Genomic DNA, 23,892 nt, shown 5'->3' with positions numbered 1-23,892 from the left:
GGGTTGATAGAGGATACTGGCATGTGTGAAATCATATTTCATACACCAATAGTGAATCCTACAAATGCATGACTCAAAGTGATGAAATTTGTAAATCTAATTTGTTTTCCAGCATTAATAACTACACCAGTCATTAACTAGGAAAGCTCACTGAAGAGAAGATCAAAGTCAACTTCCAAGTTCGCAATTCGACTGGCATGACATACATAGGAAGAATCAGCAATCCAACATGCAGTTCATGCTCAACTCAACAAAATTATTTGAAGAAACGAACAAAGAAAGGCTGTTTGGAAACCTATCAATTCCATTATTCCATATAGACTAGTTAAAACAGAAAACATCTCTTACTGTAGTGGATAATGAACACATACCCAGGTATGATTGCAAGGCCTGTTTCCGGCAAGCTAAATGTTGATTCTTCTCCTGCAAGACACAGATTGAAGTGGTTTCCAAAGTCTGGTACCAAATTACAAATGATCAACCAACTGTTCCAAACATAGCTTGGACTGAACACCTACCACACACACGAAGATCACATGAAAGAGCCAGTTCTAGCCCACCACCTAATGCTACTCCTTCGATAACAGCAATAGTAGGAACTGAGAGTGACTGCAGAAACAATTTCAAATATTAATAATTTTGATTCATTATTAGTCCAAAGTTTATGCGATGAAACACCTGGAACTAACAATCTCACATAAAGAAAAAAGTCACAAAAATATTGTTAAACTGATGATTGATATATATTGGGATTTAATGGCCCTTTTTAAAGTGAGAAGAAAATGAACCATTCTCCTAACCTATTTTCTTAAAAACGGAAGTCTAAGTTTACCTGTTGATAATCGCTAACAGAAGCTTGATAATAGATGTTATGAAATACAATTAAATAAAAACTTAGATGCATTATCATTTTTTTTGTTATCCCTTCTAGAGGATAACGAACCACCATGATTGATCAAGAGATGAAAATTCCAAGTGCAATTCTCCAACCTAAATCCACGATTGAATCAATAAAAGGGTTCCAAATATTAAATGTCTGAAAATTTTCAAGTTCAGATCAATTTTTTGCCACATTTAAGAATAATTTTAGAATTTTCAAATTACTATTATAGTTCATCCTTAAATTATACTGGAACATATTTTCCGTCGATTTCATTTCATGTCATTGTGTGGTAAGGTTGTTGCCATGTGACCTCTTCAAATCCTGGATCTCCCAAGGTAAGGCTATCTAATATGAAAATTCATTGTGTGGTAGAATCAAGTTTCAAGGATCAATATTTTGCCAAAATTATTTTATATTTTTCAAATTACTATATAGTTTATCCTTAAATTATATCGGAACATATTTTTCCATCGATCTTTATTTCATCTCATGCCATTGTGGCAGCATATCCTCACCTATCTATTTATTTTGAAAACGTATGTCAATTCAAAAGGGTTCATGTTATATTAATAAAAATAGCCTTCTAAGCTACCTAGTCAATCAAGGAATGAATCAGGATCTCATCAACCATCAAAACTAGAGGGCATTTGCCTTAACACTCTTAAGCTGATATTAATTATTATTTAACAAAGTGATCTACTTCTTTTCTGAACATGAGATAATATGACTATTGATGAGAGTGAATATTATTCATTGAATTATAAGTGTCTAAGGCTACGTTTGGTAGGACGTAATGTAATCACGCTTGTAATGTAATCAAGTTTGTAATGTAATGTAATCTGTAATCAAGATTACATTACTATGTTTGGTTGAAGGAATGCATGTAATCTTTGATTACAAGGATGATTACATTACAGTGTTTGGTGTCCATTATTTTCAATAAGGAATATAATTTTTATTATTATAAAAATACCAATAATACTCTTCCTCCCTAATCAGGCTCGTGGAGAGGGATCACCTGCGATAGCGCCAGCAGGGCAGGGACGGAGAGGAGTAAACCTCAATAACAAAAATCGGTTAGCTTCAGAAACCATGACAAAAAATCCATTGCAGCAATAACAGTGATATATGGAAAAGAAAAAGATCACAGACAGATGGTTTACCAAGTTTTGTGTCTCTTTCTAGTGATTTTCTTTATGAAATAATCCATAAAGAATGATGAATAGAATAATCATGAACCTCAATACAAATATTGAAACTATAAGAAGACAAAATGATTTTTTAACTTGTCGATGAAATCACAAGTTTAACTTGTCCAAAGCAATGTCCACAAAACCCATAAGTTGTACCTCTCAAATTTGTCCACTCAATAATGCTTTTACCCAAACTTCTTTCTCATCATCTGGTATAGTGAAGAAAATATCTATAGTCTCATGGTCACAACCAATTTTTCTTGTCGCTTTATGTCGCTCCAACATGCTAAGGCCAGGTAAGTTTGTTAAAACCTCATTGACTTTCATTCTTTTTTCAGCGCTTTCGTCATATTCCAATGCTTTACTCAATCGGTTACTTGCCTTGTTAAGTTCTTCTCCAAGAATAGCTGTCGTCTCTCTAATAACTTGAGACAAATCTTTAATGCTCTCGCTCTTTCTCCTTTTTGGCTTAAAACTCTCTTCCTTTGATCCAAACATGAAATCTTGGTCATATGAAGCAGAATCCCCATCAACACCTATACTTTCATCATCATTTTCATCTGCAACTTTCTCTAATTCTTCCACAATATCAGCAGGAACTTAAGCATCTTTCCCAGATGCACGATCTCCACCCAAGATGATAGAAAGTTCCTCATAGTAAGGCAATGACTTGTATCTAAACGATTCTGCATCTGGATGAATCTATAATAAAAAAAATTATATTAGCAACTAAACAAAAGAAAAAAAATAACAAAATTTAATAATAAATTAAATTACCTTAAGATATTCAACTCACACATCGTTTTCAGTTGTAACACATTTTTTTTGAGTCCCAACCAAAACCGCTACTACCAACTCCATACAACATGTCATGCACAACATTGTGGAGCTTTTGGAAAGTTCTTAACCTTGATTCAATATGTGGTTTTGCCTTAATTCCATGTCCAGGCAAGCTAACATCAAGCATTTGTTGTAGTTTTTATCCATGCCCTGGCCTAAAACCTTTCTTATTCTTGTTCCTAAGCCCTCCGGCATTGTTTAATTGCATCAATGCTTCATAAGTGCAACATCTTCTTTATTAGACCATTGATGTTTGTTTTTCCTGGTCTTCTTGAGTTGCAAGATTTCTCTGAAGGTTTAGAAGCCATGTCCACCTATAACACAAATGATTAACAGCTCAAAAAAAGAGAAATAGACAAATTAACATATAGGTGGGCATGACTTCTAAACCTTCAGAAGAATCTTGCAACTCAAGAAAGACCAAGAAAAAACAAACATCAATGGTCTAATAAAGAAGATGCTGCACTTATCGAAGCATTGATGCAATTAAACAATGTCGGAGGGCTTAGGAACAAGAATGAGAAAGGTTTTAGGCCAAGGCAGTACACAAAAACTACAACAAATGCTTGATGTTAGCTTGCCTGGACATAGAATTAAGGCAAAACCACACATTGAATCAAGGTTAAGAACTTCCCAAAAGCTCCACAATGTTGTGCATGACATGTTGTATGGAGTTGGTAGTAGCGGTTTTGGTTGGGTAGAAAAAAATGTGTTACAACTGAAAACGATATGTGGGTTGAATATCTTAAGGTAATTTAATTTATTATTAAATTTTATATTTTTTCCTTTTGTTTAGTTGCTAATATATATTTTTTTATTATAGACTCATCTAGATGCAGAACCATTTAGATACAAGTTATTGCCTTACTATGAGGAACTTTCTATCATCTTGGGTGGAGATCATGCATCTGGGAAAGATGCTCAAGTTCCTGCTGATATTGTGGAAGAATTAGAGAAAGTTGCAGATGAAAATCATGATGAAAGTATAGGTGCTGATGGGGATTCTGCTCCATATGACCAAGATTTCATGTTTGAATCAAAGGAAGAGGGTTCTAAGCCAAAAAGGAGAAAGAGCGAGAGCATTAAAGATTTGTCTCAAATTATTAGAGAAACGACAGCTATTCTTGGAGAAGAACTTAACAAGTCAAGTAACCGATTGAGTAAAGCATTGGAATATGATGAAGGCGCTGAAAAAAGAATGAAAGTCAATGAGGTTTTAACAAACTTACCTGGCCTTAGCATGTTGGAGCGACAAGAAAAATTGGTTGTGACCGTGAGACTACAGATATTTTCTTCACTATACCAGACGATGAGAAAGAAGTTTAGGTAAAAGCATTATTAAGTGGACAGATTTGAGAGGTACAACTTGTGGGTTTTGTGGACATTGCTTTGGATAAATTAAACTTGTGATTTCATCGACAAACTAAATTTGCAAGTTAAAAAATCATTTTGTCTTCTTATAGTTTGAATATTTGTATTGAGGTTCATGATTATTCTATTCATCTATTCATCATTCTTTATGGATTATTTCATAAAGAAAATCACTAGAAAGAGAAACAAAACTTGGTAAACCATCTGTCTATGATCTTTTTCTTTTCCATATATCACTGTTATTGTTGCAATGGATTTTTTGTCATGGTTTCTGAAGCTAATCGATTTCTGTTATGGAGGTTTACTCCTCTCCGTCCCTGCCTTGCTGGCGCTATCGCAGGTGATCCCTCTCCACGAGCCCGATTAGGGAGGAAGGGTATTATTGGGATTTTATAATAATAAAAATTATATTCCTTACTGAAAATAATGAACATCAAACAGTGTAATGTAATCATCCTTGTAATCAAAGATTACATGCATTCCTTCAACCAAACATAGTAATATAATCTTGATTACATTACATTACATTGCAAACTTGATTACATTACAAGCGTGATTACATTACGTCCTACTAAATGTAGGATATGTGCAATCTAGGAACCTAAATTCATCAAATATTTAAGTGTAGTATGTTTTATGATGCTCGATCCTAAAATTTAATCCTAAAATCTTAGCGGCCCCACACGGTCGGCTCCATCTATGAGGAGGTAAATCGAGAAACTGCAGTTGGTAACGACGCAGGAGTATTGCCTGACTTCGTCAGGATTCGAACTCTTGTCCTCTTTTGATGTCTGCATCTCTTGTATACATATAGTAGTGGTGGTGATGTTTCCACTGAACATGTTAATCCAAGTATAATAAAATAAAGTAACATGATAAAAAGATGCAATAAAATAAATAAACAATGCATGACAAATTTATTCTATGGATTAAATATGATAGATGATAAACAATCTAAGGTACAAGTAAGAAAGTTATTCATATAATGGCTTTTTCTATCAATAAAGTATGATGATAAGCAAGAATTGTGTGAGAAAAACTCATTAAATGTAAAAAAAAAATCAAAACTAATTAACACTTAAAAGTAAATTTTAATATATAAAATGTGATTATGCCAAGTGAATATGGCGTATCTGCTGTTGAAATCAGCACAGACAAACCTTAATTATTTTCGGTGAGGAAGGTTGCACTCAAGTGTGTAATCTTTCCACTATTACAGTCTGCCATGCAAGTTTTCAAATGCAACAAGTCTAAAGACTGGATCCAGATTTGCTTCAAATTCCACCAAGTGACAGCAAGCTTTGGATTAGATCCTAACACCATGTACACAAGTGGTGGGTCCACAACTTACTAATTCTTTCATCTTTTTTCACTCTAAGGCTCTGTTTACTCCGAGGTGCAGATTGAGAAAGGAAAGGAAAGGAAACCCTACAGAAAAAAATCTTTAGAAGTGAAGAGAAAGAAAAAGAAAAAGAAGGAAGAAGAAAAAAATCCCTGCAGAAAGGAAGAAGAGAGAAAAGAGAGAAAGAAAGAGAAACCCGCGAATGGAAAAAAAACAGCGCAAGGGTCATGCGATGCCACCCTGTGCGAGTGACCGTACAGTGCCGCTCAATGCGAGGAGGCCGCACAGTGCCGACCATGCAGGGCCGCGTGACGTGGCCGTGCAGGGCGGCCAACAACACTCATGGCTCGTGTAGTTGAGGGCAGAGATGTGATGAAAGAGGAAGGAACTTCGCTTCTGCCTGATTTCAGCGAATTCAAAAACGTCTCAAAATTGATCCGTGGACGGATTTATAAATCTGCCCGTTCATTATTTTATAATAAGTAAATAGTATAAAGGACGAGTAATCCATCCTTATTCGTGAAATAAACATCAAAAAACTTTCTACGCGGAAAACTTTTCTCAGTATTTTAATCCACCCTCTCAAGTAAACAGGGCATAAATAATAAAACAATGAGGGAAAATTGTCGACCATTCGTATTGGTGGAGGATTAACAGGTTCCTTCTAGAAGAGCTGGTTTTGTGGCTTAGAGTAGCAGAGGTTCTACAAGAGTTGGATCACTAAAAAGTGATGGTGGTGAGGAGTCTATGTAGTGGTTTGGAAGGTTTGGCAGGCCTCTTACTCTATCTTGCTTCTCCGACATCAATTTCTTGTGTTAGCACTGGTTGAGGAGATTTGACAAGATGCAGAGGAAGATAGGAGGAAAAGAATAACAAAAAGAAATCAGAAAGATGTGTGCCCAAGAAGTACCACCAAAATGTAAAGTCTTTCTGATAGAAATGGCCTAGATGATAGGGTTTGGATGATAGGGTTGAAGGGAGTCGCTCGGAAACCGTTCCGTTGATTTCCCTTGTACAAAAATTTTTCATACAAAGGACGAAACTTTCCAAGAGGCCCCGCGGATCGCTGGCTTCTTGTGTTTGTTTTCAGGTTCCATACAAAGGTAATTACAACTAATACCATATTTGGGAGATAGCTAGGCTATAAAAGAAGGGGCTTGCCAAAGGGTTGAAAACACACGACATAAATCCTTGGTGGCCGAGAGTCTCGGCAGCCAACCCCTTTTCCTCTTCTCTTCTTCCAAAGAGAAGGAAGGAAAGCTTGCTAGCCATTGGAAAGGAGAATTCTGGTGAATAAATTCTCGAAGGATCGTTGCCCACACAACGTTCGAGAAAGAGGAGAGGAATACAGCAGAAGATCGAGGGGTCATCCACATCCTTCACAACAATCCAAAGGTGATCGTTATATCGGGATTAAGAGCATGTACATCTATAGTAACAGAGGTTTAGTTCGATTATATAGTCAGCATAAATCGAACAATCCTCAGATGGTCCTGCTCAATACACACTTAGTGTACTAGTGTAATTATGTAGTCAAGACAGAATAAGACCAAATTACACTACAACCACTCCAATGGTTTGTCCAATCCATTTTGGTTGTGAACACTGTTTATAATCTACAAGGGACTGATAACATGGTCTTCTGTATGTGACTCCGCACACCATGCTTATCTACAATATAGATTAAATGGACACTTGCAAATTTTGACCAAATATAATTCTTATTTCAGAATGCTTATTTACATAGCTAGGATTCTGGTATACATCCAAACAAGGGTTTGGAATGATCCAGATGATAGGGTCCACCCAAGAGGATTTTTGTCCTTTTGTGCGAAGTGATCTGTAAAATGCAATTGCCAGGAAGAGAGGACAAAAGGGAAGGAGGGTGGCTAAGCAGTTGCAACTTGAGCTTTGCTTAAATATGAGGTGAGGAGAAGACAAAGGAGTAAAAGATAGGGTGGTCGGATTAGTGAAAGGCACAAAAGAGGAGGCAAGGAGGATGGGCAGCAGCTGAACCAAAATAGTAATTTGGCTATAATAGCGACAGATGCAGCACCGATAACCAATAATCAAACAACACAACCAAACTAAAGATTGATTTACACAAGGATTTGAGGGCCCTTTATAGGAGGGTAAATATTCATTCTCCAAACCTTTTCTCCTAAAAAAACAGGATCTAATTTATCCAATTTATGATGACAGGGTAAATATTCATTCTCCAAACCTTTTCTCCTGAAAAACAGGATCTAATTTATCCAGTTTATGATGACTAGTAGAAGTATACTAATAGACATAGATTAAAATCTCGAGTCGTTTAGTGTGATATAAGTAAAACATCTCGTTCCACCCGTGGACCAGCATCGACACAAGCAGTACTGATGCGCGACGCGTCCGGAGGCGTCACCCAAGCCCAACGACGTGTCCGAAGGCGTCGCCCGAGCCTAGCAATGTGTTTAGAGACATCACTCAAGCTCGACGACACATCCAGAGGCATCGCACGGGAACGGAGATGAGTCCAAACTCGTCGCCTAGGCCTGGTGATGAGTCTGGACGCGTTGCGCAGGCCACGATGTGCCCATGGTCTTGACTGCGCGGAACAAGTAAGGTTAACTTAGGTTTATTTAGGTTAATAATTTTAATCAATTCGTATCTATGATTAAGATAATTTAAATAGACTTAATTAAAGCCTAATAATCGGGCTGCCCTTTTTTTTTTTTTTAATTAAAGCCTAATAAAATTATCCTATTAATTTAATATATATATATTTTATATATATTTTAATTTTTAATTTTTTATTTTTAAATATTTAAATCAATTTTTTTATTTTTAATTAATATATTTTATATTTAAAAAATATCGAAATTATATTGGTACGACATGTTACAATACCGAAACTGTATTGTTCCGATCCGGGACCGAAACCTCTACACGACTCGAGATTTTAAATCATGTTAATAGGTCTTACAAAACAAACTTTTATAAAATAACAATAGTAATAAATAATAATAAAAGAAAGCCTAAAATAAAATATATAGTACATTATTAAGTATCTAGTATTGTTTTCTTTAAAAATTCCTTGCTATTGCTCATATGAAAGAGCATACTGGACTGAATTAGCCCCAACATGTGAACAGACCTGGCAAGTGATATTTTTTTAAGTCTAAGAAGATAGTGAGTGAAAAATGATCGTCTACTTTACTACTATGCTAGTTCAGAACCCTAGACTCTTAGGAAATTGTTCACTCCTATTCCGTAAAATAGTTTTTAGACTAGGGACACAAGACAAAGTAAAGCAAATAATGGAGAAAGCATTGACTAGATAAAAAATAAAAAATAACATGGATGGACAAAATAAAATGTTTATAGCAGTTTAGAATCGTTAAGTTGGAACTTCTTCCATTTAACAACACAAAATGCTTTGGACCACGACTACATGAATATGATGCATATGTAAAGTAGTGTGATAAGCATGAACCTCCAAAGACAAGAATGTTGATCGTAAAGAGTTAACAAACTGCCGGACTTCAGACATAGTCATCAGCTTCCGCTCCTACCAAAAGACAATCAATATTTAGTTGTTAAAAGGAACTACAAGTGGGAAAGTAAAAAATGATGAATAAGACTGAAAGAAACAAATAAGGGGGGAAAGAAATAAATAATTACAAGTGGATAGGCATATGTGAAAACAAGGAGTTAGCAATAGGCAATCTGAATGTAGAAAGTAGCTGGTAGAATGTAGCTTCTGTTTGTTTCATGTGAAATAATTTTTTAGAAAATATCTTCTGGATTTTCCAATATTTGGCACAAGGTAAATTCTTGGTCAATAAAAAAATTTCTTTTGGTCAAAAGAAAATATGGTTATTTTTAAGAGATTTATTTCTAAAATAAATCTAGATAAGATAAGTTTATTAGATTGTTTCTAATAAATTTTTCTTAAAGATTCTATTAGAACTTTTCTAACTGAATCTGGATAAGAAAATTTATTAGAATCTTTCTCAAATTTCCATGATGGCTTGGCTATATAAAAAGGAGGTTTAGAGGAGGCTTTGAACAATCTAATCTCCTTGGTTCCTCCTTGAAACCGGCGGCACCTCTCCCCCTTCCCCTTCTTCCGCCACCCACAACCCTCTCTTCTCCTCTTTAGGGCCGGCGGCCACAAGGGCTTCTTCCTCCTCCTCTTCTAATTCCTCTAGGCCGGTGCTTCATTGGTGGCTACATCCTCTTAAGACCGGCGGCCAAGATCAAGAAGGAAGGAGAAGAAAGGAAGAAGGAAAGGAGAGCTTGGTTGCTAGATTTCTTGCCATTGAAGAGAAGAGTTTTGGTGGAGATATCTCGAAGGACCGTTGCCCACACAACGTTCGAGAAGAGGAGAGGACATACAGCAGAAGATCAAGAGGTTATCTTCTTCCTCTAAGGCATCCCGAAGAAAAGGTATAATTTAATGTTTCCGCTATAATTAAATTATTCTTTTTATCTCGGATCCTGTAAACCAAACACAAGAGCCCAATGATCTTAATGCGTTGATCAAACCTTGGTTTGATTAACTATGAGGGCAACTTAAATCCGTTTTCAAAAAAATTTTTGTTCTGCAAGAATTCACCGGAACGGATTTCCTAGTGTTTCCCAACAAAGGTTCTCCACTCAAGATCTCCCATGCCTTTGGAAGGTCCCCTCATGTCTCTTCAAGCTTGATCACATGGGGCCCTCCTGAGAGCTTTAGGCCATGGATTCTTGGGGTTGTTTGGCCCCTTGCTCTAATTCCTCCGTATGGATTTTAGCATAGAACCTACTCCATAGTCACAATGATAAACTTCTTTACTTGCACTAGGGTGATAGGTCCAATATTGTCTCTACGGTGTTAGCTTGGGATAGACATTGTTGGCCTATAGAGGATTCATGCTCCTCTGGGTATTCCTTTATTTGCACACCATCCTCAACATGACACCAAAAATGAAGCATCAGAACTTTGCCTCCTCGTTGGATGTTGAAGTGAAAGCTTCCTTCAAGGATGAAGATGAACTTGTGTGGAATAACACATGTCAAATGGTGTTGGTGTTGTCTGACAAAGCCTCTCTAATGCTTAAGTTACTGTTCGATGCTGGAAATTGATCAAAAACAATAAATGAAAGAATGAAAGAAGAGAAGAAATACTAAGTCCAAATCCCCATAATGTTGCTAGGATTACTTCTTATATATAACTCACATCTTAAACTCTAGGATTGCTAAGCCACAAGGGTCATGGGTTGTAGCAATAAGGATTATGAGCTACCATGACCCATTATGAGTTGGGCTTGTAAGGACCATGACCAATTATTGATCATACTTATAGGTTCGTGCCCAATTATAGTTCTACAAGGAAAATGTGAGAGTCATGTCCAATTACATTCATTTCCTACAAGACCATATCTAGTGATGGCCTAGGCCCACGGTTCCCCAATACATTTTATAGGTTCATGCCCAATTATAGTTTTACAAGGAAAATGCGAGAGCCATGTCCAATTACATTCATTCCCTATAAGATCATATCTAGTGATGGCCTAGGCCTGCGATTCCCCAAGACATCAGACCCAACATGAGAGACTTAGAGCCTGGAGCACCTAGAGGGGAGAATTGGATATGAAGCTTGGAAGGGAGCATTAAATATGGAGCTCGGGGCTTAGGTTTGAGCAGGGTGCTTTTGGGACTCAAGTATTGAGTCGCATGGGGTATTTTGGAGGACCTAGCTATAGGAGGGACTTGGGAAGCTAAGTCATATAGAGGAACTCAAGTGGTTAAGTAGCACAGAGTGCCCAAGTTACATGGGCACTTGGGATGGCAAGCTATGAGAGCTACTTGAGATGCTAAGCAATGAGAGTGACTTAGGATGTTGAGTCAAGATGCTAAGCAATGTGAGTTACTTGGGATGTTGAGTCATAAGAGTGACTCGAGATGCTGAGTCATAGTAGAGACTCATGATTCTGAGTTATATTAGAGCTTCAGGATCCAGTGCTAAGTAGAAAAATAGAATGAAGCCTCATAGATTAGATATATTGACATGGAATAGAGTTATGTAAGTCAGACTTACTGACATGAGAAGGGATCACTATGTCAAGGTATCAATATATTATAAGTAATTTAATAGGAGACAAGTTGAATAAAAAAATATATATTGAAACGATTTTCAAATTAATGCTCCTTCTAGTAAGTCACGAATATATTAAATAATTCTTAAGTGTTTCTTAGTGTGATAGACATTAATTTATGTCTAAAATGCATATGATATAATATAGTAAAGTGACTGTGACTACTTTGACCAATAAGATGCCTAAAGGGGGTTTTATAGAATTCATCACTTTTAAAATACTAGATGATCTTAGTACTTTGTTAAAATATAATAAGACTAAAATACCTAAATTGATGATGATAATGAATCTTCATACGAGATTATACTTAAAGTGTTTGATTATTTATGTATACTGTGATGTACATCTGCGAGCATATAGAGTGACACACATAAAATTTGACCTTTTGATTATGATGTACGTAGGTTGCTCGAGGTTGATATCTAATCAATAAGAATTAATTATTCTAATGATTAATTAATAAATTAATAAATATTTATTCTAATTAATATAATTTAAATGGAATAAATTAAATTTTATTTTATTAAATTAGATCGATTAATTATAAAATTAAAGGTTAATTTGTGTTATTAAAATATTAGATATTAAAATTAGTTAAGGGTTAATTAAATTTTATTTTAGATTTTAAAATATTTAATTATTTTTATATGAGTTTTAAAATTAATTTAGAGAAAAATAATACTAAAAAATATTTATAACAGTGGTAAAATTTTAGAAGATATAGAAAATTTTAAATTTATAACTAAATGATTATTGATAAAATAAAAAAATAGTTTTTATTTTATTTCATTTTCAGTTACTTATATATAATTTAACGGCTAAGACTAAAAGATGGTTAAAATCATATCAAGCTTTGGTAGAGATATAAAGGCGTGTCATAAGATATAACTGTGCCCACCCCTCTCTCTCATTGTGACGATGTCACTAAAGTTTTTGACGTCTCAGTTGCCTTCCATTTTGACGCTAGAACCTTTATATTATAATGAGAATCTCAATTGTATGGATAAAGATGTCGAGGGATCTTTGAGCAAGTTCTACGAAGGTTTAGTCAAACTCTAATTTGGGTTTGATCTAATATCACAAGAGAAAATATGCTTGTCAAAAATAAAGATTAATCGCTCTCCTTGTGCCATTGAGGCTCTTTCGCTATGACAAATCCAATTCGACCACATAAGCATATAGGACCCATGGCCCATTTGTACAGTGTCCTTGGAACAACCAATCAGCTTTAGTTTGTACTTGCTAATCTATCAAACCTCCATCCCTTAAATCATTTGGGACCGACCGTGTGGGACCGTTGGACTGGGAGATTTCACTTTATTGAAGTTTGATGCATATGTAACCCCCGAGGCATGGTTGCGTTGGTTACTATAGGGCAGACTTACTGCAGTAGGCAAGTGTCAAATTTCGACAAAACCGAGATAATATCTTCTCCCGTAGTGGTCAACTGTAACTTCTCGATTTACCTCCTCACATATGGTTATGAGGCCGACCGTGTGGGGCCGCTAGGGTGGCGGATTCCACCTTTTTACTGAAGTTTAATGCATATGTAGCCCTCGGGGTATGGTTGAGTTGGTTACCGCGAGGTAGACTTACTGTAGTGGGCAAACGTCGAATTTCGATGAAGCCGAGACAATATCTTCCTTGTAGTGGTCAACTGCAGCTTCTCAATTTATCTCCTTACAGATAATCATGGGATCAGCTATGTGAAGCTGCTGAGGTGGCAGATTCTACCTTTTGCTACAGTTTGATACATATGTCTTTTCAAAAAACCTAGCTTTCAAGATCTGACTAATTCGTGCTACTCACCCCACCTTCACAACCCACTCGAATCAATCTTATGCTCGAATCACTTGACTCAGTTAAATTGCTCAACCTGTTAGACTAACCTCATTCTTGAATCAACTGACTTACCTAACCAATTCAACATGCTCAGATCAACATCATACTCATTAACTAATTTAACTTGTTACACCTACTTAACTCGCTCGATTAGCTTAGCCTAGCTACCTAGCGAAATTGATCGACTCGCATGATCCACTTAGACTCTATATTTTTATGCAAATAATTTATTAACAAATAATTTGTACTGACAAAATATGTTTATGTGAATTTATATGCAATGTAAGTTACTTGGAATTCAATAACGGAGAGACAGGATCAGAAGCATAAATAGAAAAAGGAAGGAAAAAGTAGGAGATGAAGAAAAGGAAAGCTAAAGAACATTCTATTTGGATGAGGCTAAATAGAATAAAGGTCAGGAAAGAATAAAGTGATTTAAGTGTAAATTGATTGCAAAACTGAATGATGATAAGAAATTCCAATTAAAAGGTTTCATGTCTTCTCTTGAGACATGCTAAAGGATCTCATTGAATCCTAAAGGAAAGGTGACTTCCCAATCAAAATATTCCGCAAATCTTAGGAGATATTACTTAGGCATGGAAACTAACCCCGGCAAAATGTTACCAATCATGGTAATACAATACAGCAGCTTTCTTCTGTGTTCATGCAGAGAAGCTGGTGAGAAATTTTAATGCATGGGGTCCGGCAAAAGACGCAAAGTAAGAGTATTTAGCAACTTACAAATTGTAATGAAAAACAAATCACAATTTCCGACACTTGGATTAAATTATTTCTAGTCGAACCACACATGAATTTATGTGATCATGTTGGCTGAAAGATATAAAAAGGCCTAACAACTAACTAATCTCACATCAAACTCTATTGTCAGCTTCTTTTACCCCTATCGTATTCTATTGGTGTTCCCTGACTTCGAGGGAGCTTTGAAATGTTAATATATTATGAACATTTTTCTATTAATATAATAGGAATTGCCATTTTGTATGGAATGGGGGATCTTGAGTGGGTAAATATTATGCTTGTTTACATGAATTTATTTATTTATTTTTTTATTTGTTTTGTTCACATTGATGTGGGGACTAGCTCTCATCCTCCTTCTCTAAGTGCCTCTCCTTCTCTGACACACACCAGTGCTCTCTTACATCTCTGGCGTAAGCTTGATTCCTGATTGTGCAAGCAAAGCAAACATCCCACGCTTTATCTTTGTTTGGTCATAACTCTTAAACTCCTTGTTTTTTTTTTCTCTCTTGTTTGTCCTGTGAAACCAATTCTCTTTCTCTTTCTCCATCTTTTTTCTCCACAGCCCTTCATGCTTGCTCACTACTGCTATAAACCCCTTGTTAGCTTCACACAACCACAACCCTTCTACCAAATCTCTTGGCTTTGTTTTCTCCTGACGGCATTCTTGTGTTTACTCCCCACCTACCTGGCTAACTTCTTCCTATGAATCTTCTCATGTATAATACCAACAGGATGCTCCTTGGATAATCCAATTGCCTTTTTCTCCATTCCTGTGGAAACCAACTTGGAAAATAGGAGCTTATATCTGGCTTAGCTTCTGATAAATCCAAACTACCCTGCAGCTGTTCCTCCCTCACTTCGCAGGTGTCAAAGGTGGGTTCTCTAAATATTCCTTGTTGTCAAAGTAGTTCAACTTGTGAAATGACTCCATAATTCACCTGTTAAATTCGTCACTGCAATGGAAGAGTAACCAATATATGAAATTGTGGAGGAAACCTCGAAGCATTATATTGAAGTTGGCAATTTAGGTTGCTGAAAAACAAACAACTGAAATTGTTGTCTACCTAACAGAGACACGGTATCTAAATGCATTTCTAATGCCCATTCTCTTTGGAAATAGATAGATCAGTCACAGAAATTCCAGTGAGTTTCTTGCAATTGATTTTCTTTCCTACGTCAGACTGGTCATTTCATGTTTTCCTGCGCCTCATTCAAAAATATGGCACTTACTGCTTCTGTTTAGAGTTTGCCTGCTGCTTTCCACTGCTCTTGGACCTTCAAGATGTACAGTAACCTGGATAAGAGTTTTCTTCCTGCCAAAATCCCAGAAAATAGGCAAGTGTTTCTAACTTCTAATTTGTACATTATTATTCTAATTTCTAGATTTTGTTTTTCCAGTGAATGATCCGGCCAGAAAAGCGAATGCATTTTGAAGAACTGAGAGCATAAAGATTTGGAGAGAATGAATCGTTCAGACCCTGAAGGGGAGATCCCAATACCGATAACAAGCACTTTTGTTGGTGGCACTAGTTCACCCCATGGCCACGAGATATCTCTTCTCCACCCCACATCCAAGGACTTCCCTCCTCCTCCCCTCTCCACAGCCAGCAGAGAGGACCACCACCAACATCACAACCCAGAGGCCACCACTTACAGCACCAAGAAAGGACCATTGGTGAAGTACGGGGAGTGCCTTAAGAACCACGCAGCCTCCATCGGAGGGAATGCCACTGATGGTTGCGGTGAGTTCATGCCCAGTGGTGAGGAGGGGACCCTTGAGGCCTTGAAGTGCTCTGCCTGCCACTGCCATAGAAACTTCCACAGGAAAGAAGTAGAAGGTGAATCTTCATGGGATTTCTTCCACCCCCTCAACCTCCAGGGGAGGAAGCCAATCAGCAACAAAGGCCTCCTCACTCCAGGAGCAGAGCCCTTTGGCTACAACACTACAAGCAACAACCTTATCGCGAGGCTACCACCTCAGATGATCATGCCCCTGGGAGCCCTACAGAACTCCGAGTCCGATGAGATGGAGGCTAGGCCTCCCTTCATGAGGAAGAGATTCAGGACCAAATTCTCAAACGAGCAGAAGGAGAAGATGCTGCAGTTTTCTGAGAAGGCTGGGTGGAGACTACAGAAGCAGGAAGAAAGTGTGGTGCAGCAGTTCTGCCAGGACATTGGGGTCAAGAGGAATGTCCTCAAAGTGTGGATGCACAACAACAAGCACAACTTGGCCAAGAAGAGCTCGCTCCAGTTTGAATGATTGTTCGTTCCCTCTTTCGAAATCTCATATTGTCATATCAAACTGTCTCTTCTTTTCTCCGCGTAGCTTGCTTGATGATTTCTTTCTTCTTCTAAGTTTAATGCTGATCCGAGAGGCTTGATAGCTCGGTGGAAGCATGAAAGACCATGTTCCTGAGATCTGTTATAGAATCCGAGTTTGGTGGTAACATGGCATTTCCTCAAACACTTCCCCATAGGATTTCTCTTTGACAACTTGATTCACAACGTGAGCTGCCTCGAGAAGGGCCAACTTCGTCTGCTTTCATTTATTTATTTATTTATCTATTTATTGTAAAAAAAATTGTCAAGCCCGAGTGACTCGTCTTACAATTTTATCAACGAGCCCCTTGTGTCAATCAATTGATCTACATGAACCAAACCAATGCTCGAAACTCATCAACATTTGACATTCTTTGGAATACAAATAAGAATGATTTGTTAAAGCAGAAGTACATCCAGATGTTATCAAATTTGTTACAGTCTAAATAAAATAAAAGATAAAGTATTCAATGAAATTATGAGAAATAAATAACGATTGATGTTCAACAAATCCAATTTCAAAATTTTTAAAAGACGTACTAAAATTTTAAAATTCTGTAAAGACTTATTTCATCTTAAATTAAATTAATTTAAATATTATTTTTAAATGTTATTTAAATTTCGACTGCTATTTAAATTTTAATAAATAATCTTCTAAATTTATTTATTTTTATTTTAAATTTTTAATAAAAATTTAAAAATATAAAAAGAAAGTTAATAAAATATTAAAAATATTTTTCTATTTTTAAATGTCTTTTAGTTTTTAATATCTAATTAAAAAAATAAAAAAAATTAATAACAAGACTTGATTTTTAATACAAATAAAATTAAAAAATCACTTTGGTATTGATTTTTAAAAATCAACACAACTTAAATACAACATTATTGTCAGGTATCTGAAGACCAGCACCACAGTATTGATTCTGATCACTTCAGTAAAAGATGGAATCTGCCACCCAACGGTCCTACATAGTCGGTCCTACAACCATCTGTGAGGAGGTAAATCGAGAAGCTGCAGTTGGCCACGACGGAGGAAGGCATTGCCTCGGCTTCGTCGAAATTCGACCTTGTCCACTTCAACAAGTCTGCCCCATCGTAACCAACTCAATTATGCCCCGAAGGCAAATTATGGTGTTAGTTTCTAAAGACTAGCATTAAAGTGGTGTTGATCTTTGAAAATCAATACGATAATATTTTAAAATTTTCAAATCATTTTAAGCACCATTTGGAGGATCTTAAAATAGTAAAAAATAATTTCACAAGAGTTGGAATGAGTCCAATCGGAGTTCTTTAGGTCCAATTAGAGCACTTTAAGTCCATCAATGAATTTTAACCGAAATTCAATGATAGACGACAACTTAGATTTCTAAAATGTTGATATATAATTGTTGGTGCAGGGAGCAGCAGATGATCAAATCTTAGTTTTGATAATAACAAAAGATTCAAATTAAGTGTGTGGTGATTACTAATGAGCTAATCTAAGTGTGAGGAGCACAAGAAAGTCGTAGTTGAGGCTAAGCAAAAGCAAGTCCTAGTGGATACTAAACAATGGAAGTCCTGGCTGGAGACTAGGCAGATCTAACTTGAAGGGTTAGGTGGGAAGTCCTGGTCTAAAGGATTAGGCAGGAAGACTTGGCGGATCAAGTGCACCAAGTGAAAGTCTAGGCAAGTCAAGTGGACAAAATGTCTAGCAGTGGAAGTCTAGACAGGTTAGGTATGTTGGGAGGTATATCAGAATCCTAGCTGTGTAAATAAATATTCTGAAATAAGAATCACATTTGGTCAATATTTGCAAGTGTCCATTTAATCTATATTGTATATAAGCATGGTGTGCGGAGTCACACACAAAAGACCATGTTATCAGTCCCTTGTAGATTATAAACAGTGTTCACAACCAAGATGGATTGGACAAACCATTGGAGTGGTTGTAGTGTAATTCGGTCTTAGTCTGTCTTGACTGTAGAATTACACTAATACACTATGTGTGTATTGAACAGGACCATCTGAGGATTGTTCGATTTATACTGACTATATAATCGAACTAAACCTCTGTTACTATAGATGTACATGCTCTTAATCCTGATATAATAACAAACACGTGTGCATAGTATGTACTTCTTTAATTCATCAAAGGGTGAGATTTAGAACGATAAATCAAAAGACCCGATGAGTTGGGAAGTAGTATTATGTACATGGTGTGTTGTTGATTATAGAAGGAATCTGTGTCCTATAATCTAGGTTGATGATGTCCCCTTGAGGAGCTCATAAGGATTATCATGTAAACCCTGCAGGTGGATTTTGTCCGCATGATAATAAGGTTGAGTGGTACTACTCTTGGATTAGATGTCGATTAAATACGAGTTGTCAGTAACTCATTTAATTGACGGACATACGATATCTTAAACACAGGGAGACTAATGTACTTGTAGTAAGAAGGAGCCCATATTATAATATGGGATTGGTGCGGTAGTGCAATAATAACTCTCTAGTGGAATGAGTTATTATTGATAGACTCAAGCTGTATGTTCGGTGAAGAACATGGGAAGCTTAAGTCTATCAGGAGACCAAAATCAATTCCTCCTCTAGGTCCCTGCTATAGCCTCTGGGAATCCTCAAGTCCACCTTGGAAGAATTCGTGAAGAAACCAGGCATTCGAACTCATGCAAGGAGGTGTAATCGATCAGCTGATCGATTACACACCTTGGTAATCGATCAGCTGATCGATTACCAAGACTCCGGGCAGATTGACTGGTAATCGATCAGCTGATCGATTACCAGTCTGGTAATCGATCACCTGATCGATTACCAGTGTTAATGAGAAAAAGTTACGGAGTTTAATCGATTGTTTGATCGATTAAAGGCCGCGGGTTCGATTTGGTAACTTCTGAAATCATTCCAAAATTCTCCGATTTGATTGATTCAAATCATACCATGTTTATGAATCAATCATACCATGTTTATGGCTCAAATTATACCATATTTGGGAGATGGCAAGGCTATAAAAGAAGGGGTTGCTTGGCTTTGAGAGACACACGAATTTTTTCTCTTGGTGGCCGAGACCTTCTCGGCAGCCAAACTCCAACCCTTTCTTCTTCTTCTCTTTTCTCCAAGCAAAGAGAAGGAAGTTTAGCAAGCCATCGGAGAGGAGAATTCTGGTGGAGATATTCTCGAAAGATCGTTGCCCACACAACGTTCGAGAAGAGGAGAGGGATACAGCAGAAGATCGAGAGGTCGTCTACATCCTTCAAGTCCGAAGAAAAGGTATAATTTAATGTTTCCGCATTAATTAAATTATACTTTTCATATTGGATCCTGTAAACCAAACACAAGAGCCCAATGATCTAAACAAGTCGATCAAACTTTGTTTGATCGACTATGAGGGCAACTTGAGATCGTTTCCGGAAAATTTTTATTCTGCAAGAATCTACCGGAACGGTTTTTCAAGACTTTCCCATCAAGGTAGACCAGATGTCTACCAGTGGAAGTCTAGGCAGGTCAAGTGTGTAGGGAATCTTATGCGATAAACAATAAATCGCAGCGGAAAAAGGATCCCTTTAACGATCCATACGAAAAAAAACTCATACAAGTTTTAAATCTACAAAATAAAATCCTTTCTAATAGGGTATACCTTTGGGGCGTGCCCTTCGCTTATCCCACTCGTCTAAAGGTTGTCGGATCTCTTGCACGTTCAAGTGTCCGTACTTTTATGTGTATCTATACGAACACTCACTTTTTGGAGAAAACTTTAATTTGATTGTACTAGCAACCCCTCTTGTGAGTCTCGGCCAAGAAGAAGGAATAGCAAGAAGATGAACATCCATCCCACTTTTAAGAAGAAAAACTCCTTTTATACTCAAGTCATGAATACCAAAGGTTTTTAGGCTTTTGATATTCTCTCATCAATGCATGATTAATCTATATTAATCATGCATGATGAATCAAATTTCATTCATCAAGTTAATTTAATTTGAATCTAACTCAAATTCAACCAACTTGAGTCTAACTTAAGTCTTGGCTATCCAAATGAGCTTAATTATTCCTTTAATCAAACTAAAATAAATCCATCTCTAAAATAGAATGTTATTTGTGTGTGGCCCAATAGGTTCTCGTAACGTTGGCAATGCCTCTAAATCCCATTTTAGAAACATAAGCAATGAGTGGTATCTAGCAATGCATCATTGTTACCCAAGTAATAAGAATGTCGAGATCTGACATAACCTTCGTGACTATGATAATGTATGATCATATCCTTCTATCCTTGATATCTAGATTGATCAATGAGACATAGACTGTGTCATCCTCTTATCAATCTTTGTGTTTCTTGATCCCCAAGTAGACTGACTCAAGCAAATGAGCTTAATATCTCATATTGACTCATTTGAGCATGGTCATGCATTTCGTAGTCCTACTCTATCAAAGAGGCCGCAAGATATCACTCCCATTATATTGGAGGGATGAATCCCATCTATATCACTCACATCCTTCCGCATAATTTGTTACATACCCATTAGTCGCCTTTATAGTTCACCCTATTACGGGTGACATTTGATGACACCAAAGTACATAACTCCTAATGTAGAGAATCGTAGTGACTTCAGGTTTAAGGACTATTCATACCAATAGTCACATAAGAAAGTTTATGACACTCATATAACAATCCATGAAACTTTCTCATAGTGAGTCAATTCAGTATACATTTTCTAATGTATACTCATATGTCAACTCGATATCCCATATCCATGACTTGTGAGATCAAATCATCCAATTGACCTACATGCTAGTCTCAATGCATTAATATCATCCTTGAATATTAATGCTTGACTATGAATAATTAAAGTAGTGTTCTCTATGTAGGGATCTGTTGCGAAAAACAATCGTAAACACAACGAAAAATTAAAATAAAATTTTGATCCCTCCAAGGATCCATGTGTATACATAAAGAAAGTGTTTCTCTTAACTACATCTTAGTCAAGAAATTACCCTTGTAGCGTAGCCCTTCACAATCCCGACAACAACTCTTTGATGGTGGATCTCAGCATGATCAGAATAGTCGCGCCTCTATAGTATCCACACGAACACTATCTTGGAGAAGGAGACAAAAGCCTTTGGTTGTGCTAGCAACCACCCTTAGGCTCTCCTCTTGAAGACTAGGTTTGTTTGGCCAAAAGGGAAAAAAAATGGGAAAGAGCTTCACGGCAAGGAAAGAAAAGTCCTCCTTTCTCTCACATTGGAAGAGTTTAAATCCTATTGCATGCATTAATCCTCTTGCATGCAATGTTGAGAAAAACTTCTCAACTTCCAATTTTTGCATGCAACGTTGAGAAGAAAGAAAGAAAGAAAAAACTCCTCAACTTCTCAACTCCATTTCATGCAATAATCTCCCTTTTTGCATGCAACATTAAACTCTCATGCATTGGTTTTAGTCTGTCTTGACTATAGAATTATACTAGTACACTTAGTGTGTATTGAGCAGGACCATCTGAGGATTGTTTGATTTATACTGACTATATAATCGAACTAAACCTCTATTACTATCGATGTACATGCTCTTAATCTTAATATAATAATAAACACATGTACTTAGTATGCACTTCTTTGATTCATCAAAGGGTGAGATTTAGAGCGATAGATCAAAAGGCCCGATGAGTTGGGAAGTAGTATTATGTACATGGTGTATTGTTGATTATAGAAGGAAACTGTGTCCTATAATCTAGGCTGATGATGTCCCCTTGAGGAGCTCATAAAGGATTATCATGTAAACCCTGCAGGTGGACTCAGTTCCGCATGATAACAAAGGTTGAGTGATACTGTTCTTGGATTAGAATTTGATTAAATTCGAGTTGTTAGTAACTCATTTAATTGACGGATATACGATATCTTAAACACAGGGAGATTAATATACTTATAGTAAGAAAGAGCCCATAATATAATATGGGATTGGTTCGATAGTGCAATAATAACTCTCTAGTGGAATAAGTTATTATTGATGGACTTAAGCTGTGTGTTCAGGGGGAACATGGGAAGCTTAAGCCCATCGGGAGACCAAAATCAATTCCTCCTCGAGGTCCCTACTGTAGCCTCTAAAAATCCTCGAATCCACCTTAGGAAGAATTCGTAGAGATCTTCGGAAGAATTTTTGAAGACCTCTTGGAGACCTTCGGAAGAATTCTTGAAGACCTCAGAAGACCTTGGAAGACCTCCGAATGAATTCTGAAAAGAATTCTGTGAGAAATTTTGGATAAAAAATTCTATTTATAAAAGAAAATTTCTAAATTTTATTTCAAATTTTTCCGGAAAAATATTTGGATAAGAAAGAAATTTTTTATAAGAATTTCCGCTAAGAAATTTCGTCTCTTCTCATACAAAATTTTATTATAAAATTTTATGAATTAATTTTGTTAAATTAACAAAATATTAATTATGGAATCTCGTTAAATATTAGCGAGATATAATTAAAAAGATTTTATTAAAGATAAGAACAAAATTAATATAATAGAAATTTATTAAAAAGATAACAAATCTTATCTGTTGGATTTTATTAGATTTGTTCTAATAAAATCTTATAACAAAGATTTATTTATAAATATATCTAGATAAGATAAGGTTGTTAGATTCTTTATAATAAAATCTTATAAGAGATTTATTTCTAAAATAAATCTAGATAATATAAGTTTATTAGATTGTTTCTAATAAATTCTTCTTAAAGATTTTATTAGAATTTTTCTAACTAAATCTGGATAAGAAAATTTATTAGAATCTTTCTTAAATTTCCATGATGGCTTAACTATATAAAAGGGGGTTTAGGGGAGGCAAAAGATATAACAATTAATCTCCCTTCCTCCCCTTAGGGCCGGCGGCATCAAGAGAAGACCTCTCCCTTTTGCTTGCCGCCACCACCACAACCCTTCCTCTTCTTCTCTTCTTTCATTCTAGGGCCGGCGCCCTCTTCCTTTGATTCTCCTAGGGTCGGTGCCTCCCTTAGCCTCCTCTTGCTGGTGTGTGGCCGAAAGTTCCCAATCTTTCTTCCCTTAGGGTCGGTGGCCACAAGCAAGGAGAAGGAGAAGCGGTAGAAGAAAATACAAGACTTGGTTGCTTGCTTGTTTGCCATAAGAGAGAAGAGTTTTTGGTGGAGAAATCTCGAAGGATCGTTGTCCACACAACGTTCGAGAAGAGGAGAGGACATACTCAGAAGATCAAGGGGTCATCACCTCCTTCAAAGAC

General features: G+C 36.5%; 2 protein-coding genes across 5 annotated transcripts in view; one reads left to right on the top strand and one right to left on the bottom strand.

Annotated features, from left to right (window-relative positions):
• The window catches only part of LOC141847569 (putative enoyl-CoA hydratase 2, mitochondrial), a 39,124-nt gene that overhangs the window by 2,563 nt on the left and 12,669 nt on the right, over positions 1-23,892 (bottom strand). For all 4 annotated transcript variants that reach the window (XM_074735625.1, XM_074735627.1, XM_074735628.1 and 1 more), the window contains 3 exons: positions 9,105-9,179; positions 519-609; positions 372-423 (listed from right to left, as the gene is read on the bottom strand). In XM_074735625.1, coding sequence (XP_074591726.1) covers positions 372-423; positions 519-609; positions 9,105-9,179 — 218 coding nt within the window. The remainder of the gene's footprint in view (positions 1-371; positions 424-518; positions 610-9,104; positions 9,180-23,892) is intronic.
• Positions 15,216-16,714, top strand: LOC141847947 (zinc-finger homeodomain protein 4-like). The gene is made up of 2 exons (XM_074736054.1): positions 15,216-15,225; positions 15,751-16,714. Exon 2 carries the CDS (start codon positions 15,815-15,817, stop codon positions 16,610-16,612), a length of 798 nt encoding a protein of 265 aa, XP_074592155.1. The 5' UTR covers positions 15,216-15,225; positions 15,751-15,814; the 3' UTR covers positions 16,613-16,714.

Source organism: Curcuma longa, chromosome 16 (assembly GCF_044706935.1).
Source record: "Curcuma longa cultivar G26 ecotype Majalengka, Jawa Barat chromosome 16, ITB_CL_G26_1.1, whole genome shotgun sequence".
In the NCBI taxonomy this organism is placed as follows: domain Eukaryota; kingdom Viridiplantae; phylum Streptophyta; class Magnoliopsida; order Zingiberales; family Zingiberaceae; genus Curcuma; species Curcuma longa.
The sequence above is the reverse complement of the archived record's forward strand: the minus strand, read 5'-3'. Positions and strand labels throughout refer to the sequence as shown.